Source organism: Palaemon carinicauda, chromosome 12 (assembly GCF_036898095.1).
Source record: "Palaemon carinicauda isolate YSFRI2023 chromosome 12, ASM3689809v2, whole genome shotgun sequence".
In the NCBI taxonomy this organism is placed as follows: Eukaryota; Metazoa; Arthropoda; class Malacostraca; order Decapoda; family Palaemonidae; genus Palaemon; species Palaemon carinicauda.
Window position 1 is genome coordinate 11,018,476 of NC_090736.1, and position 19,913 is coordinate 11,038,388.

Consider the following 19,913-nt stretch of genomic DNA (forward strand, 5'->3'; position numbering starts at 1 on the left):
CCCCTGAAGAGCTGTCCTCCCTTGAAGTCTGAAGTTCTTCGAAGATAGACCTTTAGACACTCTACTGGGCATACAGAGACATCTTCCTTCAGTGGGAAGATTCTCCAAGGATCCCACCTCTTAGTGGGTGGCTCATTCTTGGCCAGAAAGGTAGGATCAGGAAAAATGTTCAGTTCTCCTGTGTCTAGGAACTGAATATGGCCTTTGTCTCTGGATAAGGCCACTATTTTACCAACTCTAGCCCCTGAGACTATTGCAAACAGAATGATGACTTTCTGTGTTAGATCCTTCAGAGTACAATTGTCATTATTTAGGTTCGAAGCATAGTGCAAGACTTTGTCCAAAGACCACGTGATGGGCTTTGGAGAGGTTGCTGGCTTGAGTCTAGCGGCTGCTTTTGGGATCTTATTGAAGATTTCACTAGTGAGGTCCACCTCAAAAGCATACAGAAGCGGTCTAGTCAGGGCCGACTTACACACAGTAATCGTGGTGGAAGCCAGGCCTTGTTAGTGTAGGTGTATGAAGAAAGCGAGACAGAAATCTATCGATATTTCTGTTGGATTCCTTGTTTTTACAAAAGACACCCATTTCTTCCAAGATGACTCATATTGTCTCCTAGTCGAACATGACTTACAGTACTGTATACTCTTCAATGAAGTCAACTCTACCCTTCGAGATTCCAAACTTTTTGTTTGCTGCTAGGGCGAGAAAACCATGAGATGTAGGTTGTTGGTTCTCGAGGATGAAGCGTAGACGGTCGATTTATGGACCAGTTGGGATAAAACTGGATTCGGCAGAGGAAACAGCTTCAGTTTCAACTCTAGAACTAGAGGGAACCAATTGCTTTTGGGCCATTTGGAGGCCACTACTGCTGCTGTCCCTCTGAAGGATCTTAGCTTATTGAGGACTCTTAGCAGGAGATTGGTTGGTGGAAACAGGTAAATGCAATTCCACCTCTTCCAATCGAGGGACATGACGTCTATTGCCTCTGCTTGAAGGTCCATATAAGGGGCTACGTAGCGAGGTAGCTTCTTGTTGTTGCTCGTTGTGAAGAGGTCGATCGGCAGATCAGGGACTTTTTCCGATATGAAGGAGAATGAGTCTGCATCTAGGGACCATTCTGTCCCTATTGGCTTTTGCCTGCATAGAGCATCTACCGTCACATTGCGGAACCCTTGTAGGTGAACTGCTGATAAGCGCCATCCCTCCTTCCTTACCAGGTAGAAGATGGCTAGTATCACATGGTTGATGTGAGGTGATCTCGAGCCTTGTCGGTTTAGACATTTTACTATTGCTTTGTTGTCCAGGACCAATCTGATCTGGATTGCTCTGTGAAGGGATAATTTCTTCAACGTCAGGAAAACTGCCATAGCCTCCAAGATGTTGATGTGAAAGGTTTCGAACTGATGCGACCAATTCCCTTGCACTTTTCTCTCATGAGAATGGCCTCCCCATCCTTCTAAGGAAGCATCAGTGTGTATCACGACTTGAAACTCTGGTACTAACGACCTTGCACTTTCTAGAGAGGAGCATGACCCCCCAACCGTCCAGTGAGGCGTCCGTAGGTAGAAACACTGTAGGAGGAGGAAGTGTAACGGAACAGTCTTGAAATACTCCTGGCAAGTGACCACTGACGGAGTTGCCGTAAAAGCAACTCCGGGGTCGTCTTCTGATGATCCCGGGGAGCTGTGCAAGCTCCTTTCTTCTAAACCCTGCTTGCATCTTAGGGTCTGACCCTGAGGAGAGGGTTTGTTAAAGAAACGTACTGAAATGAGCCCGGAACCTTTCCTAACAACATCAGGTGGTGTCACAAGTGAAAATGAAAATTTTAGGAAATAAGGTGTTGTTATTGAATCCTTCTGCTGTTTTCGCTCGGTTACCAGACACCATGTCAGCTTGGCTGGCGCCTGATAGGTGATGATTCGACCCACGCCCTTATGACAGTGGTCTTTCTCAAGTAGAAGAAAGACCAAACTGACCGGGCTATTTCCTTCTTCTTGGCAGCAGGAATAGAGAGGGCATGAGTCGTGAGATTCCAATGAATCCCTAACCTCGGGAAAATTCGAGTTCAGCCTTGACTTCGGGAAGTTTATTCAGAATCCAAGATATTGGAGGAATCTTGCCACGTGATATGTTGCTTCCGTGCATTCCCTTGCTGAGGGAGCTCAAATGGCATATCTCTGAATATAAAAACCTTTCTCTCTAGCCTGGAATCAAGGTAGAGGGAGAAGCATCGACCTATCGGAAGATACTAATAACCGTCGGTAAGATCTATAGAGATGATGTAAACCCCCCGAGGTAGTAAGGTCCTTATCTGCGAAATAGTCAGCCTCCAGAACTTGTCGCAAAGGACAAATAGAATTAGATGGGACAAGTCGACAATAGTTCGAGAAATTATCGAAAGTTTCTTTGCCACGCAGAATAGACAACCTCGAAACTTCATAGATTTCGTGCAACGGATAAGTCTCTCCCCAAAAAGGTCCAGCACAAATTGTACCAGGTATGGTGTTAACTTCTGGAAAAATCTCTTGATCCTAGGGGTTTGTCTATTCCATTTGCAGCCTAAACTTCAGGAATAATTTCCCTTTTTTGAGACCTTCCCCATCTCCGGAAAAGACTTTCATGTACTGCTGTCGCTTTATCCAAGATCTCCTTACTAAATTCTGTGAAAAAAGATTTTTACCCTAAATACAGGCGTCAATAAGATGCTTCGGTTTAAGACAAATGATTGCGGAAGCTAAGACCTGCTTCCTGCAGACTCCATGAGCCTGAAAAAAAGTTAGAAAGATCCTTCATAAAAGTAGCCATGGGCATCTTGGCCAAAAGCGAAAAGACAAGAGGCATTAACAGATTACCAATCATCAATTCTACAAAGCATTTTAGCGACATCAAAGCTGATAGTCTCTCCCTAGCCTCCAATTTCTCCTCAATTAGGTGTGCAGGAAATCTCGACAGTCTTTCATTAACTGCCGGCTGGCTATATCCTCATCTAATTTCCTTTCAACAAAAGTAAACTGAATATCCAACCAGTGTTCAGTGTCAAGGGGAAGAACGAGTGACACAGGTTTCCCTTCTTACAAAAACAGAAGAGACTTACACTCCTTGAAAGCCTTTTCCACAGCCAAAAAGGCTTTCAAAGCAAAGGGAATAACCATTGTGTCTTGCGCTATAAGAGTGGCCAACCTTTCAGTAAAAGCACCTAATTGTGATAGAGCAGTCACCGTAGTGACGACAGTTGAAACAACAGAACGCACCGAGTCTCTCAGGGCAGCCACACTAACATTGTCCAATTCTGACAGGTAAGAATCATCCACATGAGAGAGGGGTTCATCCGAATTTACTACCGGTAGGAGAGCCGATTCTCAATCCGGAGATAGAGAAGAAACCGAGGCTAGAAAAAAAAAGCAAAGTTTCATCTACATGGAACTGAACAGTAGAAATGGGTCTAGGTGGAGCGTACCCCAAAACCGAGTCCTAGACCTCATTTGGAAAAAAGTATCCTTCCAAGCTACAGAAGGAAGATAAGGAGCCCTTGGCTCAGCATTCTTATTGTGGAAGAACACCCTCCAATACCCACCCAGAATAACGAAAATCCTTACCATATTCCAGTCCTGAGTGCCCCAATAGGAGATTGGACCCTTCATTCTCCCTCACTGAACATGTATAATGCAAGCATCATGACCACAGGGATACCTCACAGACCTGGCACAGATCGGAACTGTGACGGCCGAGAGAAAGGTTAGGACTCAAAGGCAGGAAGCAATCGACTGAGTTTTTTTTATTATAGAACACTCTCCTTTATATACAAAACCTCGAGGCAACAGGCTTTTTCATGTTCACAAGACAGACAATGTTACAGAGGGAAACCGGAGACATGATTATTCAGGCTCTTTTTAGTGCGAGGGAAGAGCGCAGATACAAGCATAATACATACAAAATAATTTATGTACGATCGTGTGACACACGGTTGGTACAGAACTCAACAATGTATCTTCTTCAAAGATTCCGCCTGTAAAGAGGAAAAAACGGCCATGAGTATTTTAGTCTCCTTAGATCACCCCACTGAAAGGAATGGGTTAGTATCATTCAAAATTTCAGTTCAGAAAATTGGGAAAGTAAATCCCAAAAAGGTGTGCATTTACAATTTGTTAATCAGGAAGAGAAAAAGGGACCACAATATTCAGACTCCTATAATGGCATTAGATTAGAAGTAAAGCCAATAGAAATTGTCCCCTTTTAAACATTGAATATCGTTCAGATAAAAGAGGGAACAAAACAAAATCTCTGCAGAGAAAGGGCTAATAGGAAGGTAACAGAGTCACCTACCTTACAAATATATCGACGCATCGATAATTGGAGCAATCAAAGATAAATAGAAGGCTAAACTTTAAACCAAAATCTGACAAGTGGGATCGTAATAGAATGCCACTTGTAAGATGCACAATCCACTCCACATCCTCAAAGGATCTGAATAAAGTGATGGAAATAATTAACTAAATATAATAGTTAAATCTAAAATCTAGTTAAGGAGAATCTTTTGCAAAAGAGAACTCCAAAACTGACAAGCATAAAGCTACCTCACAAGTTGTTGAAGTAAGGTCTTTATGCCAATTTGAAGTTTGCACTCATCAACAGATATCTCTATAAAAAGGGAGTCACTAATCATAAAAACATCTGCCTTCATAACATATAATTTTTTATGCCAATTTGAGGTTTGTACTCATCAACAGATATCTCTATAAAAAGGCAGTCACTAATAATAAAAACAGCTGCCTTCATAACATAATATCCTTGCCGTTAATAACGGTACAGATAGGTAACGACATCGCTGCCTCCCAAGGCTATTCCTAAAGCAGGAGCACATAAACTATACCCAATACTGGGCGAAAACTGACGCCAGTAACGACAGTGTCGGTAACAACAGGAGCAAACAAAATGATGATCGTATGTAACAAACATCATGTCGTAAAATAGAGTGTGGCAGTATAGGCCACATAGATACTACAGCAACGTATCGCTATAGCATGGCCCAGAAAAGGAATGCCTTCTGAGACGACGAAGCAGTAAGTACCAACATTGCCGACAGTCTGACAACTCTCATTATAAAGGCGAATACTGTCGGGTTAATAGGCCAGAAACCCCGAAGGGCTAGGCTTTCACAAAATAAAATACTCACAATATATATAAGTTTCGATATCAGTAACGGGGATTAACAAAATAATTATTCTCTCAAGATATAAAAAAGGTTAGAATACGGCATCATACAACTGTCGGCCCACCGACAGGAAAGTGTGTACTCGCCCTTCGCAAAGGGGAACTCGAAAGGAATACCGTACACCAACTAGAGAGCGTATGTAGCACAATGGCCCGGCGGACATGCTGTTAAAGAATAGCCTGGCCAGATATCAAAACACAAAAGAATCCCAGAAACTAAAGAAAAGGCATTAGCCAGTCAGCAAACCAACTGAACAATAAAAATGAGTTTGCCCTTCGCAAAGGGGATTTTAAAACTATGCCTTCTTTGCCCTGAGAAACTCTAACGTTGTGGCACGATGGCCAGCCTAACTGCCAACATTAAGCAAATGACTAAAATAAAAAATCGTAATGAAAATATATAAAATTGAGTCCTTAACATCGTAATGTTAAACAAAAACTAGCTAACATGAAACTTACCCAAATACAAAGTAGACACGATAAAAAAAAAAAGAGGCCATCGGGGATTAAGCCCGACGCCATGCTAGCAGGACTCAAAGCGCTTTGGCTTCCTCTAACCAAAAGCTAAAATATAAGTCACCGAAGGAGGCTAAACCATAATTAGCATAAATAGAGGCAAAGAGAGGTAAATACTCAACTTTGACGAAGAAGAGAAAGCCATTCACACAAAGATTCTTCAAAAACTGCGAAAAAAGCGCCCCCCCAAAAAAATCAACCAAACTGTAGCAAACAGCTGCGTTTGAAGGAATGAGAGGCAGGAACGTATAGCGGCGCTAGGGGGTGATACAATGTGTGGCGGCTCCTTATCTATCCTTTCCCTTAGTGGATTGGACTGGGTAAGGTCTGTTTGGGGTGCAGATACCTATGGTTATCTTAGGATACGTCCCTGATTACACACGATATCTTCGGATAGTCGTTTCCAGGAGTTGGAACCCCGTGATACCTGACGGTAATTCTCTTGTAATATCAATCACAAAAATATTATACTGTAGAAGTTGCCAGAAGGAACTTTTCATCAGGACGACGTGGCTCGATCCCAAATATAATGAAATAATGAAATAACGAAATAAACTTTTTTTTTTTTATGCAAGCCCATCTCCGAACATGTAAACCCAATCAGCTGATCTAAAGCAACCACTATTGACTACAGTACGTGCCAACATGAATTTCAAGTAGTATTCTTAACAGTGTATATGTAAAGATGATGTTATTACAAATGTTATTTTACTTATTGTAGTCTTGCAAATTAGAAATAAACGAAATAAAGACGTTTCCATATCATGTTTCCATTCCATATGACGCCAAAAATGAAAACACAATGAATGAATAAACAAACACATTTACACATCCAATTGATAATTATTAACACTGATAGCTTTTAGTAAACTCTATGTAAACTATGGTAATTTATAATATACAGCATTGACATTTGTTCAATATTTATTATGGGATGCTTTGAATAAACTTGGAAATTTCATTCAGGGCCCAGCTGATACATATAAACATTGTCAGCTGATTCAAGTTACCACTATCAAGGGTATGTACTATATGAATAAATATTCTTAATATAATTTCCAAACTTATTCAAACTATCACATAACCAATAACAAAAGTTTCATACAGTTTACTAAAAACTATTTATATCGTTAGTTATCACTTGAATGTATAAAATGGATTTTGAGCAAAGTGAAAAATCTATTTTTGGGTGAGATAGCCATGTCGTCCTGATGGAAGGTTCCTTTAGGTAGCTTTCTAAGGGATACTTGCTACAGTGATACTCCCAGAGAATTAACCATAGGTCTCCAGAATTCTAAGTCCTGGCGCGAGTATCCATAATATAACTTTAAGGATATCGCATAATATCAGGGGACATATTTTTAGATACGACACATAACAATCTTTACCCCGAATAGATTAAACTCTTTGAGGGGGAAGAGTGGCAAACGAAAGGGGAGCCGTTATCTAGGTACCCGGTGGACCTCCTATCTGTACAACTACCGGCCGTCATTCCTTTCTTGTATTTAAGCTGGAATAGCCGCAGATAGAGTAGTTTCGGGTGGGGTGATTAAGAAAGAAGGGTGGGTCCATCAGGACGACATGGCTATCACATCCAAAAATAGAATTTTCACTTTGCTCAAAATCCGCTTTTTGGGCTCGGCCATGTCGTCCTGATGGAAGCTTACTAAAGAATTAACTTGAAAGTACTATATCTGTGGGTTTGTGTAAGTGCCTTTACTTTGAATGGGTTCCTTATCTGGTCTGATAGACCTGTATATGACATCACCATTATCTGTCATATCCACTAAACTTGGAACTGGCTTAGGGCTTCCTGCCCCCTGCAGGGAAAGTGTCGTCTTCGACTATAAGGATTCAAAGTTTGTATATCCGTAAGAACAAAATGGAAACTTCCTAGAGGTTACCTTTTCATGCTTTGGACATCTGTACTTATTGAAGGTTCTATTTATAGGAATAGAATAAAACTCTGGGTTGCTTTTATTTTTACCAACTGAGGATAAAATAAGACGCAGCTACATTTCTATATTTTATTTTTAAAAGTGAATTATGAAATGTATATGTAACAAAGTAGAAATCTGGCCTTGCATAGGTAAACATCATGGTTATATATATTTCTGACCTGTAAGGGAAGAATATACATATATGAATTTATTATTGGATTAATGCCACTCAATGTGAATGTGAAACCAAATCTGTCTAGTTTCACTCGGATATTAGATATGCGTCAACACTGTGTTCAAATGTTCACACGCCACTGGTGTTAATGGTCAGATTATGCACCTGTATAGAACAGTCTAGTAATCACCGTAATGATTGGCACTAAAAGGTATTAATACCTATTCACCCGATGCACTGTTGAGTCCCAAAACCGTCCACTGTTCATCGCAGCACTAGACTACGGGTTTTATGACACTACCCGCCACCACCACAAAGTGATTTATTTCATGTACTTGCTTCACATAATGTTTATAGAAGACTCTGGATGATTGCCACCTCGTATATGAGCGGAGCCTCTCAAAGTCCACGTGTTGAAAGAAATTCAACGAAGAAGTAACTTTCCTCGGATCGTGACCTGCGGGTGCGCTGTCAGGATCCGCTCTGCGAATAAAGTAGGTGAGCTTCGCTCTCAGTTGTCTTAGGGATAATTTCGATCCTGAGGTTTCGCCTCGGAAGAGCTGTTCCTCCTTGAAGTCCGAAGTTCTTCGAATATAGACCTTGAGATACTCTACTGGGCATAGAGAGACATCTTCCTTCAGTGGGCAGATTCTCCAAGGACCCCACCTCTTGGTGGGCAGCTCGTCCTTGGCAAGAAAGACATGATCAGGGAAAAGGTTCAATTCTCCTGTGTCTAGGAACTGAATATGGCCTTCGTTTCTGGATAAGGCCACTATTTTACTAACTCTAGCCCCTGATGCTATTGTGAACAGAAAGATGACTTTCTGTGTTAGATCCTTTAGGGTACAATCCTCATTGTTCAGGTTCAAAGCATAGTGCAAAACTTTGTCCAACAACCACGTGATGGGCTTTGGAGGGGTTGCCGGCTTGAGTCTAGCGCATGCTTTTGGTATCTTATTGAAGATTTCACTTGTGAGGTCCACCTGAAAGGCATACAGAAGAGGTCTAGTCAGAGCCAACTTACACACGGTTATCGTAGTGAAAGCCAAGCCTTGTTCATGTAAGTGGATGAAGAAAGAAAGACAGAAATTTATCGATATTTCTGTTGGTTTCCTTGTTTTCACAAAGGACACCCATTACTTCCAAGATGATTTGTATTGTCTCCTAATTGAACTTGACTTGTACTCTTCAATGAAGTCGACTTTGTCCTTTGAGGTCCCAAAGTTTTTCTTCCCTGCTAGGGCGAGAAAATCATAAGATGTAGGTTCTTGGTTCTCGAGGATGAAGCACAAACAGTCGACTTCTGAACTAGTTGGGATAAAACTGGGTTCGGCAGAGGAAACAGCTTCAGTTTCAATTCTAGAACTAGAGGGAACCAATTGCTTTTGGGCCATTTGGGGGCCACTACTGCAGCTGTCCCTCTGAAGGATCTTAGCTTGTCATGGACCTTTAGCAGGAGATTGGTTGGTGGAAACAGGTAAATCCGATACCATCTGTTCCAGTCGAGACCCATGGCATCTATCGCTTCTGCTTGAGGGTCCATGTAAGGGGCTACGTAACGAGGTAGTTTCTTGTCGTCGCTTGTCGCGAAGAGGTCGATTTGCAGTTCCAGGACTTTTTCCGAGATGAAGAAGAATGAGTCTGCGTCTAGGGACCATTCTGTCTGTATCGGCTTTCACCTGGATAGAGCGTCCGCCGTCACATTGCGGAACCCTTGAAGGTGAACTGCTGATAAGTGCCATCCTCTCTTCCTTGCCAGGTAGAGGATAGCTAACATCACATGATTGATGTGAGGTGATCTCGAGCCTTGTCGATTTAGACATTTTACTATTACTTCGTTGTCCAAGACCAATCTGATGTGGATTGCCCTGCGAGGGGATAGTTTCTTCAACATTAGGAAGACTGCCATGGCCTCTAAGATGTTGATGTGAAGGTTTTGAACTGGTGCGACCAATTCCCTTGCACTTTTCTCTCTTGAGAATGGCCTCCCCATCCTTCCAGGGAGGCGTCCATGTGTATCATCACTGATGGTTGTGGTGGTTGCAGAGGAATTGTCTGCGCTAGGCTCTTATTCGTTGACCACGGCATTAATAGCGTGCGCAATCAGGTCGAGGTCAACCTTAGTTGATCTCTTCGAGCGTTTGATGCGTATCTTCTCCAGACTCCTAACGCATCCTTTAGACGTGCTTTTAGCACCGGGTCTGTCACTGCTGCAAACTGGAGAGAGCCCAATACTCTTCCCAGTTGGCGTCTTGAAATCCTCTTGTATCGGATTAGTCTCTTGACAGCTCCCGCTATCTCTCTCCTCTTCTTGAATGGAATGGAGAGGTGGTTTGACTTCAAGTTCAATTGGATTCCTAACCATCGGAACTTCTGAGCTGGAGAAAGGCGAGACTTCTTGCGATTGATCTTGAAGCCCAGGTGCTTCAGGAACTAGATCACCTTTCCGGCCGCTTGCAGACAAGTAGTCTTGGATGCAGCCCATACCAGCCAATCGTCTAGATATGCTACTACTTCAACTCCCTCAGAGCGTAATTGCGGGACGATTGTATCTGCTAGCTTTGTGAATATCCTTGGGGCTATGTTTAGTCCAAAGGGCATCGCTTTGAAGACAAATTTTGTCTTCTGTAGCTTGAATCCTAGGTAGGAGGAGAGGGGGCGACTGACTGGTAGGTGCCAGTAAGCATCGGCCAGGTCTATTGAGACTGTGTACGCCCCTTTTGGTAGAAGGGTCCTTATGTGTTGCAAGGTAAGCATCCGGAACTTGTTGTTCTCGATGAACTTGTTGAGTGGAGACAAGTCTAGAATCACTCTGAGTTTGTCTGAGTCTTTCTTGGGAACACAAAACAGCCTTCCCTGGAACTTGATGGACTTCGCTTTCCTTATTACCTTCTTGTTCAAGAGTTCTGAAGTATATTCTTCCAACAAGTGGGTGGAGTGTTTGAAGAATTCTGGAAAAGGGGTGGAATTTCGTTCCATCTCCACCCAAGTCCATTCGTGATTAAGCTGTGGACCCAGAGATCGAAGGTCCAATGATCCCGAAAGTGAAAAAGTCTGCCCCCTACCTGGAACCCCTCATTGCTTAGGAGTTCCTGAGGACTTGTTTCCATGACCGCGTCCTCCTCCGCCTCTTGGGGGGTTTCCAGAGGAACCTCTTCTTAGGCCTCTACCTTTGTAGGGCCAAAAGATGGTCGAGTGCCTCTCAAAGCCTGGGTTAAACACAGGTGACTGGGCTACCAGCTGTTGAGGGACCATCTGGAAGGTGGTTTGTGGCTGGGCTACCATATGAGGCACCATGGCCATGGTCACGGTCAGAAGTTGTGCAGGTCTACATGGTCTTTTTGCCTTCTTGTTCTTAGGCTGGGGACCTCCGTCTGAGGAAGACTTCCTCTTTGAAGACATGCCCCACTTTTGGAGAAGGTTCCTATTCTCCATGGCTGCTTCGGCAATGACTTCTTGGACCACTTCCTGTGGGAAAAGGTCTTTGCCCCAGATACATGAAGAAATCAGTTTTCTGGGCTCATGTTTCACCGTTGCTACGGCGAACACGTGCTCTCTACAGGTCCTCCTTGACCTGACAAAAGCATGCAAGTCCTTCACAAGGGTACCCATGTGAGACTTGGCTAAGACCATGTACATGTCTGGGGCGTTATGTAGGCCTGCAAACATTTCCAAACAGTTCTGATGCGACAGGGAGGTGGCAAGTCTTTCTTTCATCTCCTGTTCCCTTCTCAAGAGATGATCTGGGAACTTTGGAAGGTTCTCGTTGAACTGTTGGCCTGCTATCTCCGGATCCAACTTCGAGTCGGAGAAGGTTAGATGTACTTCTTTCCACTTCTCCTCGCTGGTAGGCATAGCTAGAGATAATGTCTTACATTCCTCTAGGATTGGGCAGGGTTTGCCCTTTTCGACTGCTTTAATGACATAGTCAAGGGCTTTCTCCTAAAAAAGGGGAAAGCTCTGGAGAAAGGAGCAATAAAGGTTGGATGCCTCTTGCTCAGTGCTGAGACTTTGGAGTTGGTGTATCCAGCTCCTTTCAGGGTCTTGGCAAGGATGGCCTGTGCCTTGTCATGTTCAAAGACAATGACTTCCTTTGGTACCGTCTCCTCGCGGGATGCAGGTTCATCTCGCAGTCTCACGTAACAATCTGGATATGCTGAAAAACTGTGCCAGAATTCAAGATCTTCAAGTGGCTTGGCCCCCAATTTCTCGGAGATGAATAGCTTCCCATTCCTCATGGGCATGTGCTCCGTATGCCTCCAGGGGTTGGTTTTGGAGCAGTGATGAAGGTCTGATACTTTAAGGGGTTTAGTAGAGCCCCTGGAAGTTCCAGGCCACTTCCCTTTTTGTACCTTTCTCTTCGTCTGTTTGATGTCTTGTTTCATCTCCTCTTATTCCTTCCAGAACACTTCCAACATCTGCTGGATCGACGACAGGAGCGCCTCGCTCCTGTCGACCTGTGTAGTCGGTTGGGGAGTTGGGGCTGAAGAGGTTGACGGCATTGGTTGGTATGCCGTCACGGTGAACTGGGGGTCCTCAGTCACGGTCGAAACGGATACTTCTTCCTCCGTTAGTGGTTGAACCACGTTTTCTTCAGAGCCTTCTTGCAGTAGGTCATGTTCAGTGTCAGTCAACACTTCTGACATCCGTTCTTGGTGGATGTCCATGCCTTCAAGTGCCTTGTGGATGTCCGCGTCGACCTTCAGTTGGATGAAGGGAGGCTGGGCCTGTTCCTGGGGCACTACCACATTAGGGTGAGCCTTAGAGAACAGAAGGCACCTGAGAGATTCATTGGGCAGATAAGGTCCCGGAGAGTTCTTCTGGAACCCTCTTACCCACCTACGAAGAGTTTCCCTTGCTGTATCCCTAGCCTCTAAGGAAACGGGGATGGTTTCTCCAAAGCCGTTGGACAGCAAGGTCGAGCAGATGGAGTAACCCTTCGGGTCACAGTACCTCAGGGATCCAGATACGATGGAGCAGGGGGCATGAGACCTGCACATCGTATGCCCACAAAAGTCCTTACTCATGTGGTTGCAGAGCACAACTGCACATGTCACCATTGGCTTCTCCTGTAAAGGAAAAGGATTTGATAAGTATTCAGTTTTTTATATCATTGATAAAAATGCATACATTTAATAGTAATACTTACTATTGTAATTAATAGCTTAGGATAGTAAGCTAGAAAGGAAATAGGAAAGACACATATCTGTGATTCCTCTCCCAGGCAATCGCCGAGACCTCCGACAATATTAATATTTAGATTCCCTATAAGGGAGAATACAGAGTGGAACGACTCTCATATGTAGAGACGGGTTTAGTAAATATTTATGCTAACTTCTCCACCTGTAGTATATTAATACTAATCGTTTTTTCTATGGGTCCCGATGATCAAAGGATTCATCTGGGTGTTGAGGGATTACTCAACCTCAACATGGTATGCAGTCCAAACAATAGACTGTGATAGGATACACAGAGTATGTCAGAAATTACTTGTACTACTCTATTGTTGTATACTGTAGTTTTACCGGTACACTACCGGGGTTAGGTTAGTACCGGGTGGCACTAACTGATAGAGAGAGAAAGAATGGAAAGGAGGGTTTCCTATTATTATGGTTTAGCACAATAATTAGAAGTGTAGGAGGACTATCCTGCTGCCTACTGTCTCCTTGCCAGAATGAGAGTTCTAATGGAAGGGGAGGAATCCATCTGATTCTAGCTTCCATCCATCCACAAAAGTCTGCTGCCGGCTATACTGCCGGTTGCAAGGTTTGTGAATGGTAGACCAAGAGAGGACTGAAGAATTAACGGTATGTTGGGTTTCCCACCGGCATCCGTCAGGGCCGGCTCAGTCTTTCCCCCTGGGGCATTCACTTCCGGTGAAGGAAGGACATAAGTAGGAAGTGACCGAGGCGGCTACCTAACCGCCGCCGGTAGGGTCCCGGCCAGCAACGCAGTTAACCAGGCAAGCCGGAATGACTGTCTGAGTACCGGTGAGAGAATGTTGTGACGGCTAGGCCGACACAAAAGGACAGAGGGGGGAGGGGGAAGGGTCTTATAGTTCACAGGGAAGAAAGGCGGCGGCAGGTATGCCGCCTACCTTCGACCGGGAACTAAGGAAGCATGGCTTCCTGTGCCGATGACATTGTGGGCGGCAGAAGAACAAAGATTCCCCTGTCGGCGACATTGTCGGCTGCAAGACAGGGCACCCAGAATTACTATCTAACTTCAAAGCCGGAGTACTCGGCAGCAAAGAAGACAGACGGTGTTATTACTATCTACGTCAAGCCAGAGTTCTACTCAACGGCAATGACGAAAGATAGAGGTTGCCGCCTGTAATGGCAGCCCCTCAGGGAGGGAGGAAGGGTTTAGCCTCTTTCCTCTAAAAGAGAATATATATCAAACCTTATCCATAAATTCTAGGGGATGTATGTCCCCATCCAAATTAATAAGGAATGATAGGGCGAGGTTAAGCATGGGGAATTACTTTACTAACGTATACATATACGAGTTAGGCTAGCCTAACTCCGGTGGGGACCGTGGCCATGGCTGGTACTGCCGGGGCCCCCGCCGTATACGAAAAGTAAAGTCACATTTAGGAAGAGGAATAAAATATCGTATGCATAATCTTCACTAGTATAATTTGCCTAACTAGCTAAATTTATAGCTAAATACTGGGAATGTCACTCTACTGACTAAATAAAATGCAATTATAATGTGCGACAGCGGTCTTAAAATGGCCGCCTCCGGTTGTGGCTATGCTCAACCAAACACTTAAATTATACGAATTTAACTGTGAGAAGGGAGCCTAAAATTATACACAGGAAAGAATAAATACTCAACTTTCCAAAGGATGAAGATACTGGAGACTGCATGATTAATATTCCTGAAATCCGTAACAAACACCGGGAAAAGGTTGGGAGTGCACTTAGCTTAAATGCAACAGAAAAAGGAATGGCGGCCAGTAGTAGTACGGATAGGAGGTCCACCGGGTACCTACTGTAGATAACGGCTCCCCTTTCGTTCGCCACTCTTCCCCCTCAAAGAGTTAAATCTATTCGGGGTGAAGATTACTATGTGTCGTATCTAAAAATACGTCCCGATATTATGCGATATCCTTAAAGTTATATTATGGATACTCGAGCCAGGAGTTAGAGTTCTGGAGACCTTCGGTTAATTCTCTGGGAGTATCACTGTAGCAAATATCCCTTAGAAAGCTACGTAAAGGAACCTTCCATCAGGACGACATGGCCGAGCCCAAAAATGTGTCTGTTCATTCGTTCATCATTTATTTGTTCGTTCATTCGTTCATTGAGATAAAATATAAACAAACAAAAATAGCTTCCCTTTTGGGCATTTTATGCAGGGCGGATGTGATAAAGAATTCGTTTTATTTAGTTTATTTTGAATCTCTAAACATAAATTAAATAAATTGGAATTGTAATAACATCTTTACATAACCAAAACCTATGCTTATAAAAAATGGTTTTTATGATTTTGCTGTCTTTTTACACCAGAGAAATTAGATAAATTAAAATTAGTCTTTATTTCTTACATTTTTCAATCAATAGGTAATTTCAGGGTCGGATATATGCAATATTCATATTTATTTTCTTATTCATTTACAAATAAAGTAGTCTTGTATACATTATTTTATGATATTCTTTGGCTTAGTTATACATGTAATTAAGGCAGTAGCAGTAATTTCTAGATTACTCACTTGCTTTCTGGCGCTATATTCAGTTTGTTTTGATATGGCCCATGATTGAAGTAATCTATTTTCGTGAGTTTCATTTTGCATTTACTTCATTTCGATATTTGCCACATATTTGGCATAGATGGTAGGCCTATAGCCTATAGAATTTGGAACTGTATAATTTTGCTTGATTTTCGCCATGGGGAAACGTTTTGTGATATAACAGACTATTGGCGGTATCGGACACACCTTCCCCCATTTTAGTCTGTTACTGTGAGGTTCTTTTGTAAATCTTATCTCTAAAAATGCATAACATCCATTTCTTATGTAAACTATTGCAATTTTTATTCAATTTTTTTTTCAAATTTATTTAAATTTGGCCTTAATTTTTATGTTATAATGTTAATTCTATATTGTTGAAATTAAAATTTCTTTTCTTACCACAAAAGGAGTGATTTGTAAAAGGAGAGAACAGAAACTCTATATTTTTGGGGTAGACATCGACACACCTTCAAGTAGAAGCAATATGAATATCAGGCGAGTGTAAAAGTAACTTGTATCATTAAACGTTTTCCCCTTTCAATAGAAAAGCAAGTTAAATTAACACAATATTTTAAAACTAAACCTTAGATACCTGCATACCTCTGGTTTAGGACCCACAGGCTTTCGATCTTCATCAACCCCAATTAAAGCTGTCCGTCTGCATACTACTCCAGTTGCCAAACTTAAAGTAATCATCTCTTCAGCAACATCTTCTACAAGAAAATAGAATAAAAAATATACATCAATTTTCCAGTAATAAAACATATATTGATAGTATCATTTCTATCATTAAAAGCCAATCTATAACCATATAGTATCTACTAAAGCAGATTGCTATAAGTCTTAAGGACTAAAATGGGGAGAGCAGTTTGGTGTAAGAAATCTTAATTAAGAAGAATAAAATTTAGAAGAAAAAACCTACCTAGAAAAATAACAATGTCAAATGAATAACGAAAATAACCTATTACAGTAACAATGAAACAAACTGAAAGAATAATAGTTACATTTTGGAGTGACATTGAGAGTTTTCTTACCATAGATGTTGTCTATTTTACCGTAAATGTGATGAGAACAAAAGGTGCCAAAGAAGTGAGGAAAGATCATGTGTGAAGATTATTCTAACACTATTCAATTCATATATAAGCAAAGGAATAGGGTCTTGCCTGAGAATAGTCTAAGAGTAGACAAAGAATCAAAATATTAAATAACACAATAAAACTTTACCTTCGTTATCTATTTGCCATTCATTGATTTGCGCTCGTGCAGCTAATCGATGTAAGGTTTTTTCTTCATCATGGATATTGACAATATCAGATCCATTAAAGCAATTACTGATTTTGTTATTTCCAACTACACCACTGACAGTGATACTTTTTACCTGAAAAGGAAACTCTTGCTCATTATAATACTGCACACCACATTTCAATTTCACATCAAATATAGCTAATGTATTGTAATGTACTGAGAAGCACCCACTCCCTCATTCTACTGTATTAATCTGATTCCACTGTGTTGAACCTTCGGAGAAGAGTTGTTGTCTATCTCCCGCAATTCACTTCACGAACTGTAACGCTTGAAGCAGCAGGGATTTGCATACTTAATATGGAGATACTACAATTAACCAGTAAAGTTCCAACCTGTCTTCTTGTATCCTAAGTAGATAAGACAACAATGTCACATATATTCTATTTCATCATATACAAAATATGAAACGGCCTAAGATCAAATTATTTCACAGTATATATCCCCCATTACCTCAACTCTTTTGACAATGTGGATGTGATGTATGTCCTCAAAATCTTCAACCCCAAACGACCGATGGACGTAATACATGTAAACGTTCCCAAATAAATTTTGTTTTCATTTTTTTCAAATATACATTAAAAATTAAATTTTGAGCCCTGTGTGAACACAGTTATATGCTAATTGTAGAGACCTAGTTGAACTTAAACACTGGGTCTTGAATAACAAATCAACCAGCATAACCAGCATATCGGTTGTGTAGTCTATGCTCCTAAAGCTATGGTCAGCTGTTTTTTCATTTCAATGAAAAAGACAGACATTCAGAGATGCAACCCCTCTACTGCCATGCAAACAATCTTTCCTGGTAACCAGGAACTGATAAATAAAAAGAGTAGCAATAGCTTCAATGAAGTAGAAATATGTCTTAATAAGTTTACTGAAGGTAATCATCTGTTCCCTAGTTTGCAATTTGGTTTTAGTAAAGGCCTAGGAGCATGTGATACCCTTCCAATCTCCAATGTTGTACAGAAATCCCTTGATTGTGGTCAGGAAGTTCATATGATTGTCCTTGATTTTAGTGCTGCCTTTGACCATATTAATCATGAGGCCCTTGTTTTCAAACTCAAGCAGTTGGGAGTGGGTGGGTCGTTTCTTGGCATCATTATTGAGTTTTTAAGTAATAGATTGTTGTTAATGGGCACCATAGTGAGTATAGGAATGTGATATCTGGTGTTCCTCATTACTTTTCATACTATATACACATGACATGTTTGGTCTAGAAAACAAGCTTGTTGCATATGCAGATGATGCTATTCTCTTTGCATCAATTCCATCTCCTGAATGTAGATCTGGGGTTGCTGAATCCCTTAATAGTGATCTAGCTAAAATTAGTGCATGGTACAAATTATGGGGTGTGAAGCTGAATCCTAACAAAACTCAAAGTATGATTGTAAGTAGATCAAGGACCCTGGCTCCTCAACATCCGGATCTTAGCATTGATAATGTTTCTTAACTTTGTAAGACTTAAAATTTTAGGTGTGACTCTCGACAGCAAATTTACTTTGAGAAACACATTAGGTCTGTGTCTTCTTCAATTGCACAAAAAACTGGCTTATTGAGAAAGTCTTTTCAAGATTTTTGGTGATCAATCCATTCTGAAGAAGTGTTTTAATTCTTTCATTTTACCTTGTTTTGACTATTGTTCTGTCTGGTCTTCAGCTGCTAATTCTCATCTTAATTTGTTGGACATAAACTTACGGTCTATCAAATTTCTTATTCCTGATCTAGATATTAATCTTTGGCACCGTCGTTCAATTAGTTCATTATGCATGTTGCATAAGATTTGTTATAATTCTGACCATCCTTCCCGGACAGTTCCATCCTGTTCGTAATACTACATACATACATACATATACCAAGGCACTTCCCGCAATTTTGGGGGGTAGCCGACATCAACAAATGAAACAAAACAAAAAAGGGGACCTCTACTCTCTATGTTCCTCCAGCCTATCAAGAGACTCAACCGAGTTCAGCTGGTACTGCTAGGGTGCCACAGCCCACCCTCCCACATTATCCACCACAGATGAAGCTTCATAATGCTGAATCCCCTACTGCTGCTACCTCCACGGGCATCTAAGGCATCGGAGGCAGCAGCAGGGCCTACCGGAACTGCGTCATAATCGCTCGCCATTCATTCCTATTTCTAGCACGCTCTCTTGCCTCTCTCACATCTATCCTCCTATCACCCAGAGCTTTCTTCACTCCATCCATCCACCCAAACCTTGGCCTTTCTCTTGTACTTCTCCCATCAACTCTTGCATTCATCACCTTCTTTAGCAGACAGCCATTTTCCATTCTCTCAACATGGCCAAACCACCTCAACACATTCATATCCACTCTAGCTGCTAACACATTTCTTACACCCGTTCTCACTCTCACCACTTCGTTCCTAACCCTATCTACTCGAGATACACCAGCCATACTCCTTAGACACTTCATCTCAAACACATTCAATTTCTGTCTCTCCGTCACTTTCATTCCCCACAACTCCGATCCATACATCACAGTTGGTACAATCACTTTCTCATATAGAACTCTTTTTACATTCATGCCCAACCCTCTATTTTTTACTACTCCCTTAACTGCCCCCAACACTTTGCAACCTTCATTCACTCTCTGACGTACATCTGCTTCCACTCCACCATTTGCTGCAACAACAGACCCCAAGTACTTGAACTGATCCACTTCCTCAAGTAACTCTCCATTCAACATGACATTCAACCTAGCACCACCTTCCCTTCCCGTACATCTCATAACCTTACTCTTACCCACATTAACTCTCAACTTCCTTCTCTCACACACCCTTCCAAATTCTGTCACTAATCGGCCAAGCTTCTCTTCTGTGTCTGCAACCAGTACAGTATCATCTGCAAACAACAACTGATTTACCTCCCATTCATGGTCATTCTCGTCTACCAGTTTTAATCCTCGTCCAAGCACTCGAGCATTCACCTCTCTCACCACTCCATCAACATACAAGTTAAACAACCACGGCGACATCACACATCCCTGTCTCAGCCCCACTCTCAAC

At 42.0% G+C, this 19,913-nt stretch overlaps 1 protein-coding gene across 2 annotated transcripts in view; it reads right to left on the reverse strand.

Annotated features, from left to right (window-relative positions):
- The window catches only part of LOC137651218 (von Willebrand factor A domain-containing protein 5A-like), a 339,908-nt gene that overhangs the window by 174,826 nt on the left and 145,169 nt on the right, over positions 1–19,913 (reverse strand). For both annotated transcript variants that reach the window (XM_068384404.1, XM_068384406.1), the window contains exons 12-13: positions 16,805–16,958; positions 16,181–16,293 (exon numbers count right to left, since the gene is read on the reverse strand). In XM_068384404.1, coding sequence (XP_068240505.1) covers positions 16,181–16,293; positions 16,805–16,958 — 267 coding nt within the window. The remainder of the gene's footprint in view (positions 1–16,180; positions 16,294–16,804; positions 16,959–19,913) is intronic.